The sequence below is a fragment of the Platalea leucorodia genome, assembly GCF_965183815.1.
Source record: "Platalea leucorodia genome assembly, chromosome: 12".
Classification (NCBI taxonomy): domain Eukaryota; kingdom Metazoa; phylum Chordata; class Aves; order Pelecaniformes; family Threskiornithidae; genus Platalea; species Platalea leucorodia.
In genome coordinates, this window is record NC_138834.1 from 7,414,386 (window position 1) to 7,429,441 (window position 15,056).

The following is a 15,056-nucleotide window of genomic DNA, read 5'->3' on the forward strand; positions in this document are numbered from 1 at the left end:
GAGGGGCAGGAGAAGGAAAACAACAAAGAGCCATGTGACGAGCGGCGGGGAGCGGCGGCCGCGCTCCCCCCGGCGCGTTGGCGGGGCGCAGCGCAGCCCGCTCCGGGCGGGGAGGCTGGCGACGCCGCCCTGCTCCTCCCGCGGCCAGCGCTGGCTGCTCATTTGCCTGGCGTCCCCCCCTCCATCCCCCACAACTGCCTGTTCGTTCTTTTTTTTTTTTTTGGGGGGGGGGGGAGGGCGTTGTTTGTTCCTCTTCATTTTTTTTCCCCTCTGCATTAGGCTACTTTCATCTTTTGGTATTTATAAAAGCAAGCGAGCGGGAGGCTGCGGCGGGGGGAAGGGAGGAAGGCGAGGGGCGGGCGGCGTTATTTATAGGCACCCAGGGCTTCGCCTCCATTATGCGAGCTGCCTTTGTCCTCCCCGCCTGGCCGGGCCTCCCCCCCCCGCCCCGGCCGGGCTGGAGCGCCGCCAGCCCCGCCGCCCGCAGCGCTGCCTCCCGCTGCTGCAGGGCGCTCCCCGGCGCGGCCATGTTGTGCGCGGCAGCCGCGGGGAGAAAAAGCCGCCAGGCGCCCAGCTCCCTCCTCGGCTTCGCCTTCCACAACCCCTCACAAAGCGGTGGGGGAAGGGGGGGGCGGGAAAGGGGAGAGGGAAAAAAAAAAAAAGACAAAAAAAGGCCATTTCCCTCCAGTGATCGGGACGCGAAGCGCCGCCAGGCAGTGGGGGAGAGCCCGCCTCGCCGCCGCCCCAGCCCTGAGGAGAACGCGGCGCCGAAGGAGAAGCCATGATGGCGGCTGCTTTCACACAACATGAAGCGCGACCGGGAGCGCCCTGCCCGCCGCCAGCCGCCCTTCCCGGCGCCCGGGACACGGTGCTTCCGCAGGCTTTCACATAATAAAACCACCAGACTTCGGCGGGGAGGCCGTTTCATGGGCTGGGTGGCTGCACTAAAGCACAACTGCTGTGAATATCAACTGCGTCACGGCTCTCCAACTGTAAAACTCAGGCTGCAAAGGGTCCCTCACTTGGAAGGAAACTCCCTCATTTTGGATTTACTTCCAGACCTCCTTTTTTCCCCCCTCTCTCCAAGTCACTGCCTCTCGGTATGAAGGATTTTACAGAGCTTTTTAGTGAGACATCCGCCATTAAGACTCACCGTCTTGAAAAACACCTCCCCCCCCCCATTTTGTTGCCTTTTTTTTTTCCGAGCTTCTGTAATTAGACGGATAAAACATGTAAGGGATCCCTACCACCACCACCACCGCCTTTTCGCCTTTTTTAAAATCAACCTCAGTAACATCTGACTGTTTGCAGGCAGATTTCTTTTTTTTTGTGTGTGTGTGTGTGTGTGTTCAATTTAACAGCCACGTAACGCCTGCAATGGATTCACGGCGTCTCTCCGCAGGAAAAAAAAAAACCAAACACACAGGGCTGCGGACGACCAAGCATTTTTGTGCAGAAAAAAAGAAATCCCTCCCTGAAAAATAGACGTTTCAGAGACGCTGTTAGATGTATCTGAGGAGAAGGAGATCGCCACCGCTCCTAGAGACGACCATTAGGATCTTGCCGCCCAGGACAATAACATTAGCCGCACAGGCCTGGTCTATATGTTTCTCTGCAAGGGCAAAAGGGTTTACTTACCCGCGCACCATAGTTGAATGCAGCTCTGAAGGTGAAGTTGTTACGCTTTTTTAAAATAACGGCTATAAATATATATGTTCTGGATCACCACTTCTCTCGTAAGTTTGCAAGTCAAAGCGGATCTTGTTAAGATAGTTACGGATCTTTGTATGGCAGTGGTCTAGCATCAAAAAAAAAAAACGGGGGGGGGGGGGGAAGCTATAGAAAAAGTTGTCCAGCTATGTTGACTGACCGTACGCAGCGAGGACTCCTACTCGAGGCTTAAATCTACCTTCCTGTGGCAGATTTACTCTGTACGTAAAAGGACATTCAGTGTTTTTCCACGGAGCACGCAGACACTAAAAATGTTCTCCTAAATAGTTTTAGGCTGTACATGTTAGTGTGAAAACACCTGGTTAACATTTACTGGTTGCAAACAACTTTTAAGCATCTCTTAGCCAGGTATTTTGCTTTATAAGTAAAATATTTCAAAAAGCATAAATTGGTTTAGATAAACAGACAAAAACATAAGACATGCAAATGAAGGCTTAGCAATAAGGACCACTTCAGTAATATTAACATGAAAACTACACTTAGCAAGGACAGAACGGATTGGGTACTTACAACGTAAGAGGAAAGAAAGAAAAAAAGCTTATCATAGTAAAATTGCCTCTTTTTTTTTTTGCCAGAATTCACTATTCCTATGCCTATATTTAAAACGTTACCTTACAAGCACCAAAGGAGTTAATAAAAATGGCCAGGAAGCAAGTGTTTAATAAAGGAAATACTCTCTAAAATTTATTGTTCAGTCATTAGAGAGCTCTGTAAAGCTTAAAAACCCCCAAAACAAGAACAACAAAAAATTAATGTATTTACTTTTGGCATTCGAAATTGTTAACTGCTGACATAGGGTGTGCCGTGACCTAGTTACACAAGACAAAGATGGATCCCGAATCATGAGGGAAAAAAAAAAAAAAAAAATCCGCATTTTTTTTTTAAGGTTTGGTTTTTGTTTGGTTTTTTTTTTTTTTTTTAAATCTTCCTTCTTCAGTGAGTCCTCTAGCACGGTGCCAGACATTGACACCACCCCGAGCGCTCCCCGCAAGCGGACGGTGTGGATTCACATGGCGGATCCCCCTTTTGGAACAAAGGAAAAGCCCAGTTGGCCATTTCGCTCCATTGCAGAAAAATGGCTGCCTGATCTGTTGGCCTCTCCTTAGCTGTCTGCTGAAGGATGTTTTTACACCGCCGTCTAATAACTCAAGCCCCATGGAAGCTGCTCGCCCATTGGCTGCGGCCGCCCCGCTGCCTTTAACCAGCCAATGGCCCGACCGCGGCCGAGCTGCCGCGGCCCCGCGGCCCCAGCGCAGCCGCGCCATGCGCCCGCCGCGCTCCGCCCGGCTCCGCGCCCCGGCGAGCGGCGGGGGGACCGCGCCGCCCGGCCTTTAATACCTAAAACAAAATGGAAGCTCCCCGCTGATTGGCTGCCGCCGGCCCCGGACCTTTAATAAGCAAAACTGCTCCCCTCCTCACCCCCCCCCCCGGCCGTGTGTCGCCGAACGGCGGCGTCCCCCGCCGCCGCCGCCCCCCTCGCCGCAGCAGGGCGGCGGGCTCCGCTCTCCGCCCGCCCGGTCCGGGCTCGCCGAAGTCTCCCACCCCCCCCCAAAAAAAAAAAAAAAAAGCCCAACCAAACTTGTCCCACCTATAGGTCCATCTTGTTTAGAAACAGTTTGCGCTAAGGTAAATGCAGCGGGCAGATTCCACTCGCCCCCCCGCATGCCGTTAACCCCGGGGCGGGGAGGAAAAAAAAATAAACCCACCCCGGCGGCGGCCCATGCGGCGGCGCTCGGCGGCGGCGGGGCGGCGGCGGGCGGCCGCGGGCCGGGGGCTGCGCGGCGCGGCCGCCGTGAATGTGCAGGCGGCGGAGGGCGGTTAGGCGTTCGCGGCGCTCGCAGCGGTGAATTGTGGGAGGCCGCCGCCGCCAGCAGCGAGCACACACAATATGTGGTGGCTCGCGAAAACGGGAGGCAGGAGCCTGGCGGCCAGCCCGCGCCGGTAACCGGCCCCATGTGAGACGGGAGCTCGCCTTTCGCCGCCCGGAGACGATCGGCCGCCGAGCGCGATGTCTTTCCGAGAGATCAAGGCGGGGGAAAAAGCCAAGCACCCTGAAGATCATGGCAAAAAGCAGAGTTCAAGTGAGATTGGGTCTTTTTTTTTTTTTTCCCCCTTTTTTTTTTTCCTCCTCCTCTCCTCCTCCTCCCTCTCTGCCTCTTGTCTGGCCGGGGTGGAGGGGGGACCCGGCTGGCAATTCCCCCATTTTAGGGCTCGCTTGGCGGTGGATTTCCTCCCTGCCTGGGTGTGTAGAGCGGGCGGCTCGTTTAAAAAAAAAAAAAAAAAAAAAAAAGAAGGGGTCTTTGTTGAATATTTTTTTAACTTCATGGTTTTCCGTGTGTGTTTTTTTTTTTTTTTTTCTTTTTCCCTTCCCCCTTCCTCTCACCCCCCCCCCCCCCCTCCCCGTCCAGGTTGGATCAACGGAATGGAGAACAGCACGCAAGCCAGCACTTCTGTCGAGAAAAGAAATCACCATTGGAGAAGTTACAAGTTGATTATTGACCCGGCTCTGAAAAAAGGACAGCACAAACTCTACCGTTACGATGGGCAACATTTCAGCATGCCTGTGAGTGGGGGGGTCGTGGGTTTCCCCCATTGTGTTGTGCCCCCCCCCCCCCCCCCCCCCCCGCCTCCGTCTTACCGGCGTTTTGGGGGCCGGGGGTCCCTCCGGGTCGTGGTAATCCCCGCCGTAGCACATGTGTGTGGGAGGGGGGTCCGGGGGGGACACGCACAGCCACCAAAGTTACCGCCACCTGACACTGTGTATTCAACTGTCAGGAGCCCAAACCTGCGGCTTTATTTCTGTGTTTCCAATCTGTGTGCATTTCCCAGCAGTATTGCAATTTGACACGTGTGTGTGTGTGTGTGTGTGTGTGTGCGCTTTCCCCTTCCCTTGAGACAGCCCGTGCTTCCTTGGGGTTTATTTTTTCTTTTATTTGAGTCTTAAATTTCAAGCCCTGTTATCGCTGGTTTTGTGCTTTTTCTCCTCCTCCTCCTCCTCACAGAACTCGGGAATCGCTCCTGTGGATTGTGTCAGGGATCCCAGAATAGGGCGAATATGGACCAAAACTAAGGAGTTGGAGCTGTCTGTCCCCAAATTCAAGGTACCGCCCCCGACTTTTGGGTTTAGCTCTGTATTCTTGTTTATCCGGGAGTGAAGCTTCAGTTCCGAATAGTTTAATGGACCGTTTAAATGACAGTCATATTCCTATTAACATTATTATTTGGCAAACTGTTTAACAATAATCGTCTTCTCTAAAGCTAACGAGAAATCAATGCATCTGTCTAACGAGATCACTTGAAGGTTTTGGAGCTGTGTCTTGGGGGCTCCTGGGGCGGGGGGCAGCGGAGGGGGCTCTCTGCTGACAGTACTGCTCAAAATACATATTTGAGCCCAGGAAGGAGCCGGTTTCCATGAGTGGCTGCAGCGGCAGAGGCTCTGCTCAGCTCCGGGGTTCATCCCACAGCCTTGGAGGCAGTTTTCTTTCCCCAAAGTTTGCAGGATGCTTTAACCCTCTCCCTCCCGTGCCATCCTGACGCCCTCCCCCACGCTCGTTAACGCTGACGATTATTTTTTATCGCCCCCCCACCTTGTGCCCGTTTCCAGATTGATGAATTTTACGTGGGGCCAGTGCCTCCCAAGCAGGTCACCTTTGCCAAGCTGAATGACAACATCCGTGAAAACTTTTTGACCGACATGTGCAAGAAATACGGCGAAGTGGAAGAGGTGGAGATTCTCTACAACCCCAAGAACAAGAAGCACCTGGGCATCGCCAAAGTGATCTTTGCCACTGTCAAGGGTGCCCGGGAGGCCGTCCAGCACCTTCACAACACCTCCGTCATGGGCAACATCATCCACGTGGAGCTGGATACGAAAGGTGAGGGGGCACATTTCGGCCTCACGCGTTTGTGGTTTGCAGTGCCCCTGCCCGTCCCTCTCCTAAAACGCCAGGCTTTTAAAAATACGGCGATTAAAAATACGAAGGGAGTGCTGCTGTCCCCCTGCGAGCGGGTCTGGTTTCTGGGGCCTTTGCAAGTCACGTGGAGCCAAATGTGTTGTCTGTTGCTAGGAGACAGCCCTGTAATTTGCAAAATGCTGCCGTCCTGCCCGTCCCCTGCCTGTACCCTGCCCGTCCCCTGCCCTCCGAGGCCTCCCGTGCCCCCCATCTCCCTGTCCCCGGCTGGCCCTGCTCGGCCACCTCCCGGGGCTGCCGGACCCCGTGGCACCTGGCTTTGGCAAACTTGGGATTTCGGAGCAAACCTTGGGGTTCCTGGGAGCCAAATCTCTGGATTCTGATGGCGGCAGCGGGGCTGGGTGCTCTCCTCTTCGTGCCTGGCATTTCATTGATACTTAGCAGCAAACTCGAGGTTGGCAGCAAAAGAGTGCACACGCAGCACTTGTCAGTGTGTGTGCGAGTGTGTAAGTGTGAGACTGTCTCTTAAAGCGACAGGAGCTCCGAGTCCTGGAGGTAACCGACTCTCAGCCCCAGAGCCCAGCCCTGGGGAGCCCAATAAAGTTTCTGGAAATATGAAAGCATTGCATTTCACTGCTTTGTCTTTTCTCTTTCCTCCGAGCGTGTTAGTGAAGGGCTTTGCTAAAATGTGCCCAGATTTTAGAAAATGTCTAAAGCTGAGGAGGTGTAGATCAGTTGCCGCTTGTACTTCTTCGTTGCAAACACGGCATTCCTAGTTTAAAACTGACTTACTGCACTCTTTCTTGGGAAGAGGACATTGCTAACACCATTTTCTTAAAAATGCTGTTATTTTTGTTCTGGGTTAAAGGGTTTCAACAATTTAGTGCGCAACGTATACTGCAGTCGGTGTGCCACATGTGGTAAAAGGGTATAGTAGGACGTTTACTGATATTACTGATCACCGTTAGAAGAAACATCACAGTAGTAGTAGTATATTTTCTATTGTGAGCTAAGCTTGACCTTACATATGTATACTTTGAAATTCTGGTATCATTAATTTCTACAGACAGGCTCCTTCCACTGCTTACTTTGAAATTTGAAGGTAAAAGTTACATTTAAAAACAACTTAACTATTTGTAGATTTAATAATGTAAGCTAAAGCAGGCTTGTAAGTGGTGAACATCTTAATGAGAGGCATTTTAAACAAGCTGATTGTACTGCATTCCTCCTTGTTCTTCTCCGTTTATAAACTACTCTGCAAGTCTTGAACAGACAGCTGTTCAAGAAAGTTAGCTGCGCGTCAGGGAAATGAGGGGGTTTTATGCCTCTGTTTCTTGGGAGAAAAGATTGAAGTCTTAGTTTCAAATTGCATTTTTGTTTTGTTTGCCAGCTGTATGCTTCTAAGGTATTTTTTTCCACAGTTGCATCTCTTTCATTCTAAAAGAGTAAGACTGTCAGTATGCCATAATCTGTCAGAATCAATTAAAAATGTTATTCCTAAAATAGCATTAGCAGGTTAGGACATTCTTAAAATATATATGTATCATTTTCAACATTTCCATCTAGTATTCAGCTTTGCAAGAGAATGAAAGGTTGGTTAACTTGATTTTCATAGTCTAGCAAAATAAATATTAGGAGCAAAAGTGTCGGTTTATCTGTCTGGCTAGAGCAGAGGCCTGGGAATCTGGAACTAATAAATCCAGTCTCCTCATGTAAGACAGGGTAGTTTAAAGCAACTTCTCTGCCTCAGTTTATCCATCTACAGAATGGACATGCTTAATAATTACCTGTCATTAGAGAAGTAGATAGGAATTGTTTCACATTCATAAACCTCTTTGAAAATGAAATTGTAACTTTTACTGCATTATATTGGGGATCTAGGAAGCATTATGAAACTTTCTAACAATTGCTTTGTATTTATTTAAAAGCAAGTTTTAAAGTAAGCCTAACACTTCCACATCCATGGTGTTGTAGTCTCATGGGGGGGCAACGTGTGTTAATATTTCAAGCATGTCTTCAAGCTCTTGTCTTGAAGGGTTCTATTTTATCATGACTTTAGTTGAACTAAAACAGTTTACATAGTTGAGGATGTGGCTCAAGACTTTGTGAAATGAGATTTGATAACCAAATAACCTCATCTGTAGCATTTATTCAAGATAAATGAGTTATTCCAGTATGCAGAATCGTGCTAAGGGATGCTTTGCTTTCAAATTGCACGGTGTGATTCCCAGGGAGTTTGGGGTTTGATTCTGCAGGACTTCCTCATGAAAGTAGTCCTGTTTCAGGGAAGATCTTGCCTGAATTAATTTCCTGGGCGCAGGTGCTGGGTCTGTCCATTTTTCTATGTACTCTTTATCTTTCAGAGCAAAATTCAGACAGTTTCGGGGTCTGATTCTGTTGCCTTTGAAGCTGATGACAGATTTCTTACAGACTGCAAAATAAGTAGGATGGGGTTTTTGTAGTAATGAAAAATCCAGTATTAAGAAGCTAGGTCTTTGTAGAATTTAGGAATGAAAAGGCTAAGGCTCAGTAACAATATATGGGACAGTTTGCTTCTCTGGCTTTTATTCTTCGAAGGATGCCACTGAGCACACCTTAAACCAAGGGGAAAAAAAAAGGCTTAGTCGGTGTCCTTTTGGAAAAGCAGCATTAACGGTTTTGTCCTTGGCATTCCCATGCATCATGTTTGCATTAATAACAGCCAGTTTCTACTAGCAAGGTGTGTTGGGAGAGCTTTCTGAAGTGGCTCTGGGTGTTGGCAGAGGCTTGTCCCTTGGGTGAGAGTTTCACTTCTCAAATCTGCAAGCTATTTGCTTGGCGCTTTGGAGAGAAGGGAAACTGCTGCTCTCCAGAAAGCATGGTAAAGAGCAGAGCTGCCAAGCCAGCTGGGAAGAGGAAGAAGGATTTAGAAACCTCCTTCTCTTGGCTGGAGAAGGGAGTGCCTGACTTCGCTTGCCCCGCAGATCATTTAAAAATGATCCCTACGAGCCTCAGAGGTGATACCTGCTCCTCTGTCGCACGGATGCAGCAGGCTGGGAGTGGTAGCAGGGTCATGCGGGTGTCAAGAATATGTATTTTTATATAGGCTATGTTATTTCTGTTTAATCAACTCTTCCATTGTGGTCTGCGCAGGTGAAACACGCATGCGATTCTATGAACTGCTCGTTAATGGTCTTTACACTCCTCAGACCCTTCCCGTAGGCACCGAACAGGATGTATCGCCAACTGTGAATGAAACTCTCCAGGTATGTTTGCTGGGCTTCTTTTTTTTAAGAATAACTTCTAGAAGATTCCAAACAAATGCATCATTAGTGTTATGAGTTTAGCTTTTCTTTTTTTTTTTGTCTTGCCATAGTTTCAATGGATGTTACTAATTCACATTTAAATATAACTTGCTCATAATTGCCGTAGCAAATGTAACTCTCTGTGAATGCAGTGCATGTGGCTAATCTGTATGCCAGTATCTGCATAGCGTGGTAAGTGCTTTTTGTCTTTCGGAATGAAAAATACCTACAGAACCGGCAGTATGTGCCCTATTAATGTTAGAAATTCCTGCAGTTAAGAGGACTGGATCAGATCTGTCCCTGAGATGAGATTATTCCCTTGAAGTCAGGGGGAATGATTTACAATGGTACATTTGGCCTAGCGTCTGCAGTATGTAATCCTTAGCGCATACGTTCTTCAGACTTGCTTAAAAGCTGAAAGAGGGAAGATGTCAAATCTTGAATAGTAGCATCAATTTTCTAGAATCTTGATTAGTCACCGGAATCAGTTGTTAATAAAAGCAGCGGACAGAATTTCAGAGGGCTTCCAGGGGTCCCTCGATATTTAGGGTATGATTCTGTAAATGGCCTTGTACAGTTACCTGCTCCCCTGCGAACCCCACTGGGATGAGAGGACGAGGGGGAAGTGAAGCCTGTTTGTGTGAAGTCATCGGCCCCCTTGGCTTGTCTAAACATACTTTGGCTCCTGATTGTGGCTTAGGAACCCACTTCAAGGCATCAAATTCGAAAAAGATTTGGAAGGGATTTTTTTTTTTTTTTTCTTCTCTCTACGTCTCTGCACTCTTATGACTTCTTAAAATGCCATATTTTCATTAATTCTGTGATCAGATGTTTTCAGGACAGGTAAGAGCTGTACATTGAATGTGAAAATCCCATTGATCTGGAAAAATAAAATTCTCCTCCCACCAACCACCTCAACAGCAACAACGCAAAACCCCAGTATCCTCGTAACAAAATCGTAACGAGGCTGATTCTTCCTTACCTCCCAGCAAGGCAATCGTAACGAGGCTGATTCTTCCTTACCTCCCAGCAAGGTGTTTTTAAAGGCGGGAGGGAGGCAAGTAATGATTTTGCTGGGAATCCGCTATAAGCAGGGCCTGGCTTTTAATTTCTGCTGGTTACAGCACATCTCAAATGGACAGATTTGTTCTTACTCCTTTTTCAGGGTTAACAGCAAAACACTTAATTGATGGTATCCCCCAAAGTAGTCCCTGCTGTAATTATCTTTAAGAGTGTTTCTCTAGATATTGTGTTCGTGTATTATATTATTATTCTGAATTGATTTTTTTCCCCAATTACCACGTAAGTTATTGCTTTGTGGGTAACTTTATCTGTTTGCATCATGTTCTTGTCACTAGAACCTGCCAACAAGCTTGTTTGCTGTTCTGGTTTAGTAAAATACTGACATTTGCTTTCCCCCTTATGGAGAACAGCAAAGACATGACAGTTCTGTGAGCCACAATCCCTGCCTCCAGGCCATATCCAAACCCCACCGAAAAACAATCCACATCACATCTACACCAAAGGCGCAGAGATGTGGATTTTAGCAGGAAGCACGTGGCTGGTTCCTGACCCTTTCTGTGGGTTTTAGAAAGGTTGAGGAAGAAACTTCCCTGATGTCCATGTGGTCATGGTCTCTAGGGGTCACACCAAGAGCGAGTCCACACTATTGAGTGGGTGAGCCGTGTGTGAGTGTAGCAGGCAGGTGAGAGCTCAGCCTGGCTTTGATGGTGCTGGCATGTTACAAACAGGTGGTTTTAAGTGTCTCTTTACCTACTTGTGCTTGGGAGAGTAGCAGCCAGCCTGTAGTCTCACCAGTTAGCTATCCCGGTGGGCTTTTGGGGAGTTGGAGCTCAGTCCTGCCTCTTTTGCTACCAGGGGGATTCTCACTGAGCTCTTGCTTTGCATTATGGAAAATTGATTCTGGCGCTGATGATTAGCGTGGCACTGTTATGACTCAGCAGAGTCTGAGTTGGAGCTGGGCTGCTCCTAGGAACCCCCTGAATGTGCCTGTGAAGCGAGTTGCAGAGCAATTACTTGGCTGCTCTGTAGGCTTGTAGCATTTCACTTTCAAATGCCATAATGAGTAGTGCTCTACCGCAGCATTTGTCTTTGGGAAGGGGTTTAAAATGTGTTTTTAGCAGTTGAGAACTTTTTGTGCTTTTTATACCTGTAGCCTTCTCCCTTGTTACAGGTGAATGGGTGGTAGAGAGGGTGGTGGGTCAGCTCCCTCAGCTGGACCAACACAAAGCCGCGCAGCATAGGTTTGGTTGCAGGCTGGCAGTTTGCCGATTTGTATGTTTTGATTTGTTCGCAAAAAAAGTTAAATTGGTAATTTCATATCTCAGAATTTTCTTAATTATCTTTCCTATTTGCAATTTAGACAAGCTTTACATAGTTGATAGAAACTGAAACTCTTGTAGCTAGAAGTATTGTGCAAGTTCCTGTTCACCTGATGCTCTTGGATGTAGCTTGTAAGGAATGCTGTTGTATCTGCTTTCTTCTTCCTCCTCTTATAAGCATGTTCCTCTTTGCTTGCCTTTCGCTTTTAAATCAAAGGGAACTGTTAGTAATGGATAATGGCTTGTGTTTTCAGGGATGCTGTAACCTATTTTCTTTTTTTTTGCCATTGAAATCAGTGCAAACTCCTCTGAAAACCAAACGGATTAGACAAATATCTTTTAAAAAGTGTGTGTTTAGGTGCTTTTCTCTCTTCTGTTTTCATAGTTGACGGATTCCCTGAAGCGCCTGAAAGACAGTAACCTTTCTTCTGCGGGATCATCTGTTACCCCAAACAGTAGCACGCCGTTTTCCCATGACACAGCCTATTCCAGCTGTCGGCAAGACACCCCAAACTCGTACAGCCAATTTACCCCACAGTCCCAAGGAACGCCTCACACCCCACGGTTAGGGACGCCGTTTTCCCAGGATTCCACCTATTCTAGTCGTCAGACAACGCCCGTGTACCATTTTGGGCAGGACAGTGGGTACAAACCCAGGAGACATGAAACAAAATTTACAGATGCCTACAACCGTCGACCGGGACATCACTATGTTCATAACTCGGCAGGTGTTTACCGAGGGACGGAGCATCAGTTTAGTACGTACAAATCCCATCAGCAGGAGCCAGTTCAGTTCTCTCACACTCCTCCCCTGAGCCACTCTAGTTCTTCGAGCTACAAATCTGCCTTCTCTCCCTACCAAGCACCAGCTGTATTTCCCCAATCCGATGAGCAGCAGTTTCCCCAAACTTCCAGGGAAACAGAGTACCGAAGACCTGCGCCACCTCCCACTGAGATGGTTGTGGAAAGCAGCGCTGCGGCTAACATCGATTTTGTCCCGGTGAAGGAGAAACAGGAGGAGCTTCCACCCTTGCCCGATTCAAACTCTGTTCCTGAACCGAGCACAACGTCCTTCTCTCAGACTCCAGAGAGGAGCGAGACCCCCGGCACCCCCACCATGGAGTCAGAAATGCAGCATAACAGTTTAGACTCAAGGATTGAGATGCTCTTAAAAGAGCAGAGAACAAAGTTACCCTTTCTTAACGAGCATGACTCGGATAATGAGGTCCGAATGGAAGGTAGCCCTATCTCCTCTTCTTCTTCCCAGCTCTCTCCCATCCCAATGTACGGTTCGAACTCTCAGCCCGGTTACAGAGGTCAGACGCCTTCCTCGCGCCCTTCCAGCACAGGCTTGGAGGACATTAGCCCAACGCCATTACCTGACTCTGACGATGACGAGCCCATCCCTGGGACGGCTTCTCTGAGTCAGAACTCCCGGGGGACGTCGGAGGCCAGCATGACTCCCATTGATCAGCTGAGCAGGACCTCCAAAATTGAGACCTCGGAGGCTAAAGAAATGGTGCCTGGTGACCAGACTCCAACGTCAGAAAAAATGGACGAGGTAAGTGAGCTGGAACTGAGTTATGAAGCTCCGTGCGTATCCCCAGAGCCAGACAGGGCAGGGAGTCACTCTTTTCTTTTAGTGTCATTGGAGCATAGGGTTTCTGGTGGCTTTTTCTTTTACTCAGGGCAGCTGGAAATGAGTTAGATGTGACACAAAGTGATGGTCTTAATCAACTTGCCAGTCTCCAGCTTTCCTTGTTTATAATAGCAGCCTGCTGCAATTTATAGCTTCAGGAGAGCTCAAGGACTGCACAAGCCCTGGAAGTTTGGCCAGTGCTCATGCTGTGTGAATGTCCTGAGTGTCGACAGACACTTAAGCCACTAGAGGAGTTAATCGAGCACTTTCTGCCATTGCTTTGGTCCCTGAGCGTGGGTGTGTATGTATGCACACACTTGCTTAACGGGGCTTTCATGTTACGCCGAAGTATTGAATGTATACTTTGTTTGATAGCTCTCCAGCTATTTATGCCATCTGGTTTGAACGGGAGACAGTTGCTGGGTTTTAGTACTCGCTTTGCTCAGTTGAAAGGGGGAGGTAGTAGGCTTGTGGGGGATGTGCTCCACTGAGTCTTCCAATAATAGAGCGGAGCTTGCTGCCTCTGCTGGGGCATTTGTGGCTGAAGGGACAGCGAGAGCTTAACGGTGTGGAATGGTGCCAGCAGACAGAGAAATTACGTTGCATGGCTTGCCTGTTTGGGAGGTCTGTTGCAACAAATGTGAGTATCGCTGCAGTGGACGTGTTGGTGCTATTCTGCTGTGTCAAAGAACGATGAAAATACAGATCTTTGCCAGACCCTTTCTCCTCCGTGTTTGTAATAGCCATGCAAGCAAATGAAACTGCTGTCCCTGGTGTGCGAGAACTCTGCAGTAAGGAGACCTCAACCATCCAAGAGGGCTGGTCTTGTGGAAATGTCCCGAGTGTGGTAGATTAATTTATTCATGAAAGTTTGCTGGGGTTAAGCTGGCAGAATGGATTTCCCTCCAGTGGTCTGCAGTTGTGAGGTTTCACCCAAGAAGTGGCTGCGTTTCAGGAGAGAGGGAGCTGCTCCTGTCGGCATAGGCTTTGCAGAGTGCTTAACTGGAGGAAGAGCGCTGCAGCAATAACATAGTGCAGGCCTCAGTGCTAAATAGAAAAAAAAATTGTAACTGTAGTGGATATTTTGTTTTTTTTCTACGTGCCTTTCCAAACCTGCTTGTCCTTGCAGTTGCCAGTTTAGCCTTTGAAACAATTCAGCTGCTTGAGGTCTCATTCATCATCTAGGCTGGCCCAGGCTCCCCTCTTGGGAGGGAAGTCCCTGGCCAGTGGGACCTGTTGATGTATTAATTGGGAATGGAGTTTTGATTCCTTGAGCTTGGTCTGGTAGGCTTAAGAGGGGACACTCTTAGTTTGTCTAAAAAAGTGAGGAAGGCATCCCTCATCTCCTTGCCATTCTGGGCTTGTGTCTGCTGTCCTTACTCTCGTGCAAGTGGGTTGCAGCCAATTCTGAGCATGTTTAGAAAGATGGATGAATGCCAGTGTGGTATGTGGGGTCAGGCACTTTCTGTAGCTGAGATCGGCGTTGGGGGACTGGCTGGGATGTTATATTTGTAGGTTGTGATATGGGGCAGTGGTGTGCTGACGTTGAAGCCCATGTTAAGTCTTTGTCTCCCCTTAATGAGATGCTGGTGTCAGAAGTTCACGTCGATGGTTCTGTGATACAAAATGATATAAACGCCTCGATCCTCTGCAGAAGTCAGAAAGGTGGTAGCAGGGTCTCCGTGCAGGTCATTGCTGCCTTAATTGTCTCCTTCCCCCAAAAAGGTTTGATGTTTGTTGTTGGAGCTGTTTATTCAACCCTCCTCTTGGTTACAAATTACACTAAGCTATTCTGGCATGTTTGAAAAGTTGCCTGCGCCTTTCATTGCTCCTTCTGATGCACAAAAAACGATCTCCATGTGTTTTTGCTTCCTTCCCCCGCCCTTCTCCCCCCTCAGTTTTTTGCTTTAGAAAAAGGCTCTCCTGGCTTCCCTCTCTTCTGCTGAAGGAGCAGAGCTGAACAGTGACTTAACATAGGCTGAAATTTGAGCTGCAGCTTTCCAACTGAGTTAGAGAGGGGCATTGAGTCTGTCTAAGGGCTGGAAAGCTGAACCTCAGGCTTCAGCCTATTGTGATACCACTATTCAACTTTCAGTCCTTCAGAGAATCCTCCAGCAAAACAGAGGGAAGGCAGACCCGAATATTTCTA

General features: G+C 48.4%; 1 protein-coding gene across 1 annotated transcript in view; it reads left to right on the forward strand.

Moving 5' to 3' along the window:
• The first annotated feature begins 3,484 nt into the window (after window positions 1-3,484).
• SETD1B (SET domain containing 1B, histone lysine methyltransferase) overlaps window positions 3,485-15,056 on the forward strand; it is a 55,118-nt gene continuing 43,546 nt past the window's right edge. The window contains exons 1-6 of the mRNA XM_082325140.1: window positions 3,485-3,812; window positions 4,140-4,294; window positions 4,734-4,832; window positions 5,336-5,606; window positions 8,775-8,887; window positions 11,654-12,829. Of these exons, the coding sequence (XP_082181266.1) occupies window positions 3,740-3,812; window positions 4,140-4,294; window positions 4,734-4,832; window positions 5,336-5,606; window positions 8,775-8,887; window positions 11,654-12,829 (1,887 nt within the window). The 5' untranslated portion in view covers window positions 3,485-3,739. The remainder of the gene's footprint in view (window positions 3,813-4,139; window positions 4,295-4,733; window positions 4,833-5,335; window positions 5,607-8,774; window positions 8,888-11,653; window positions 12,830-15,056) is intronic.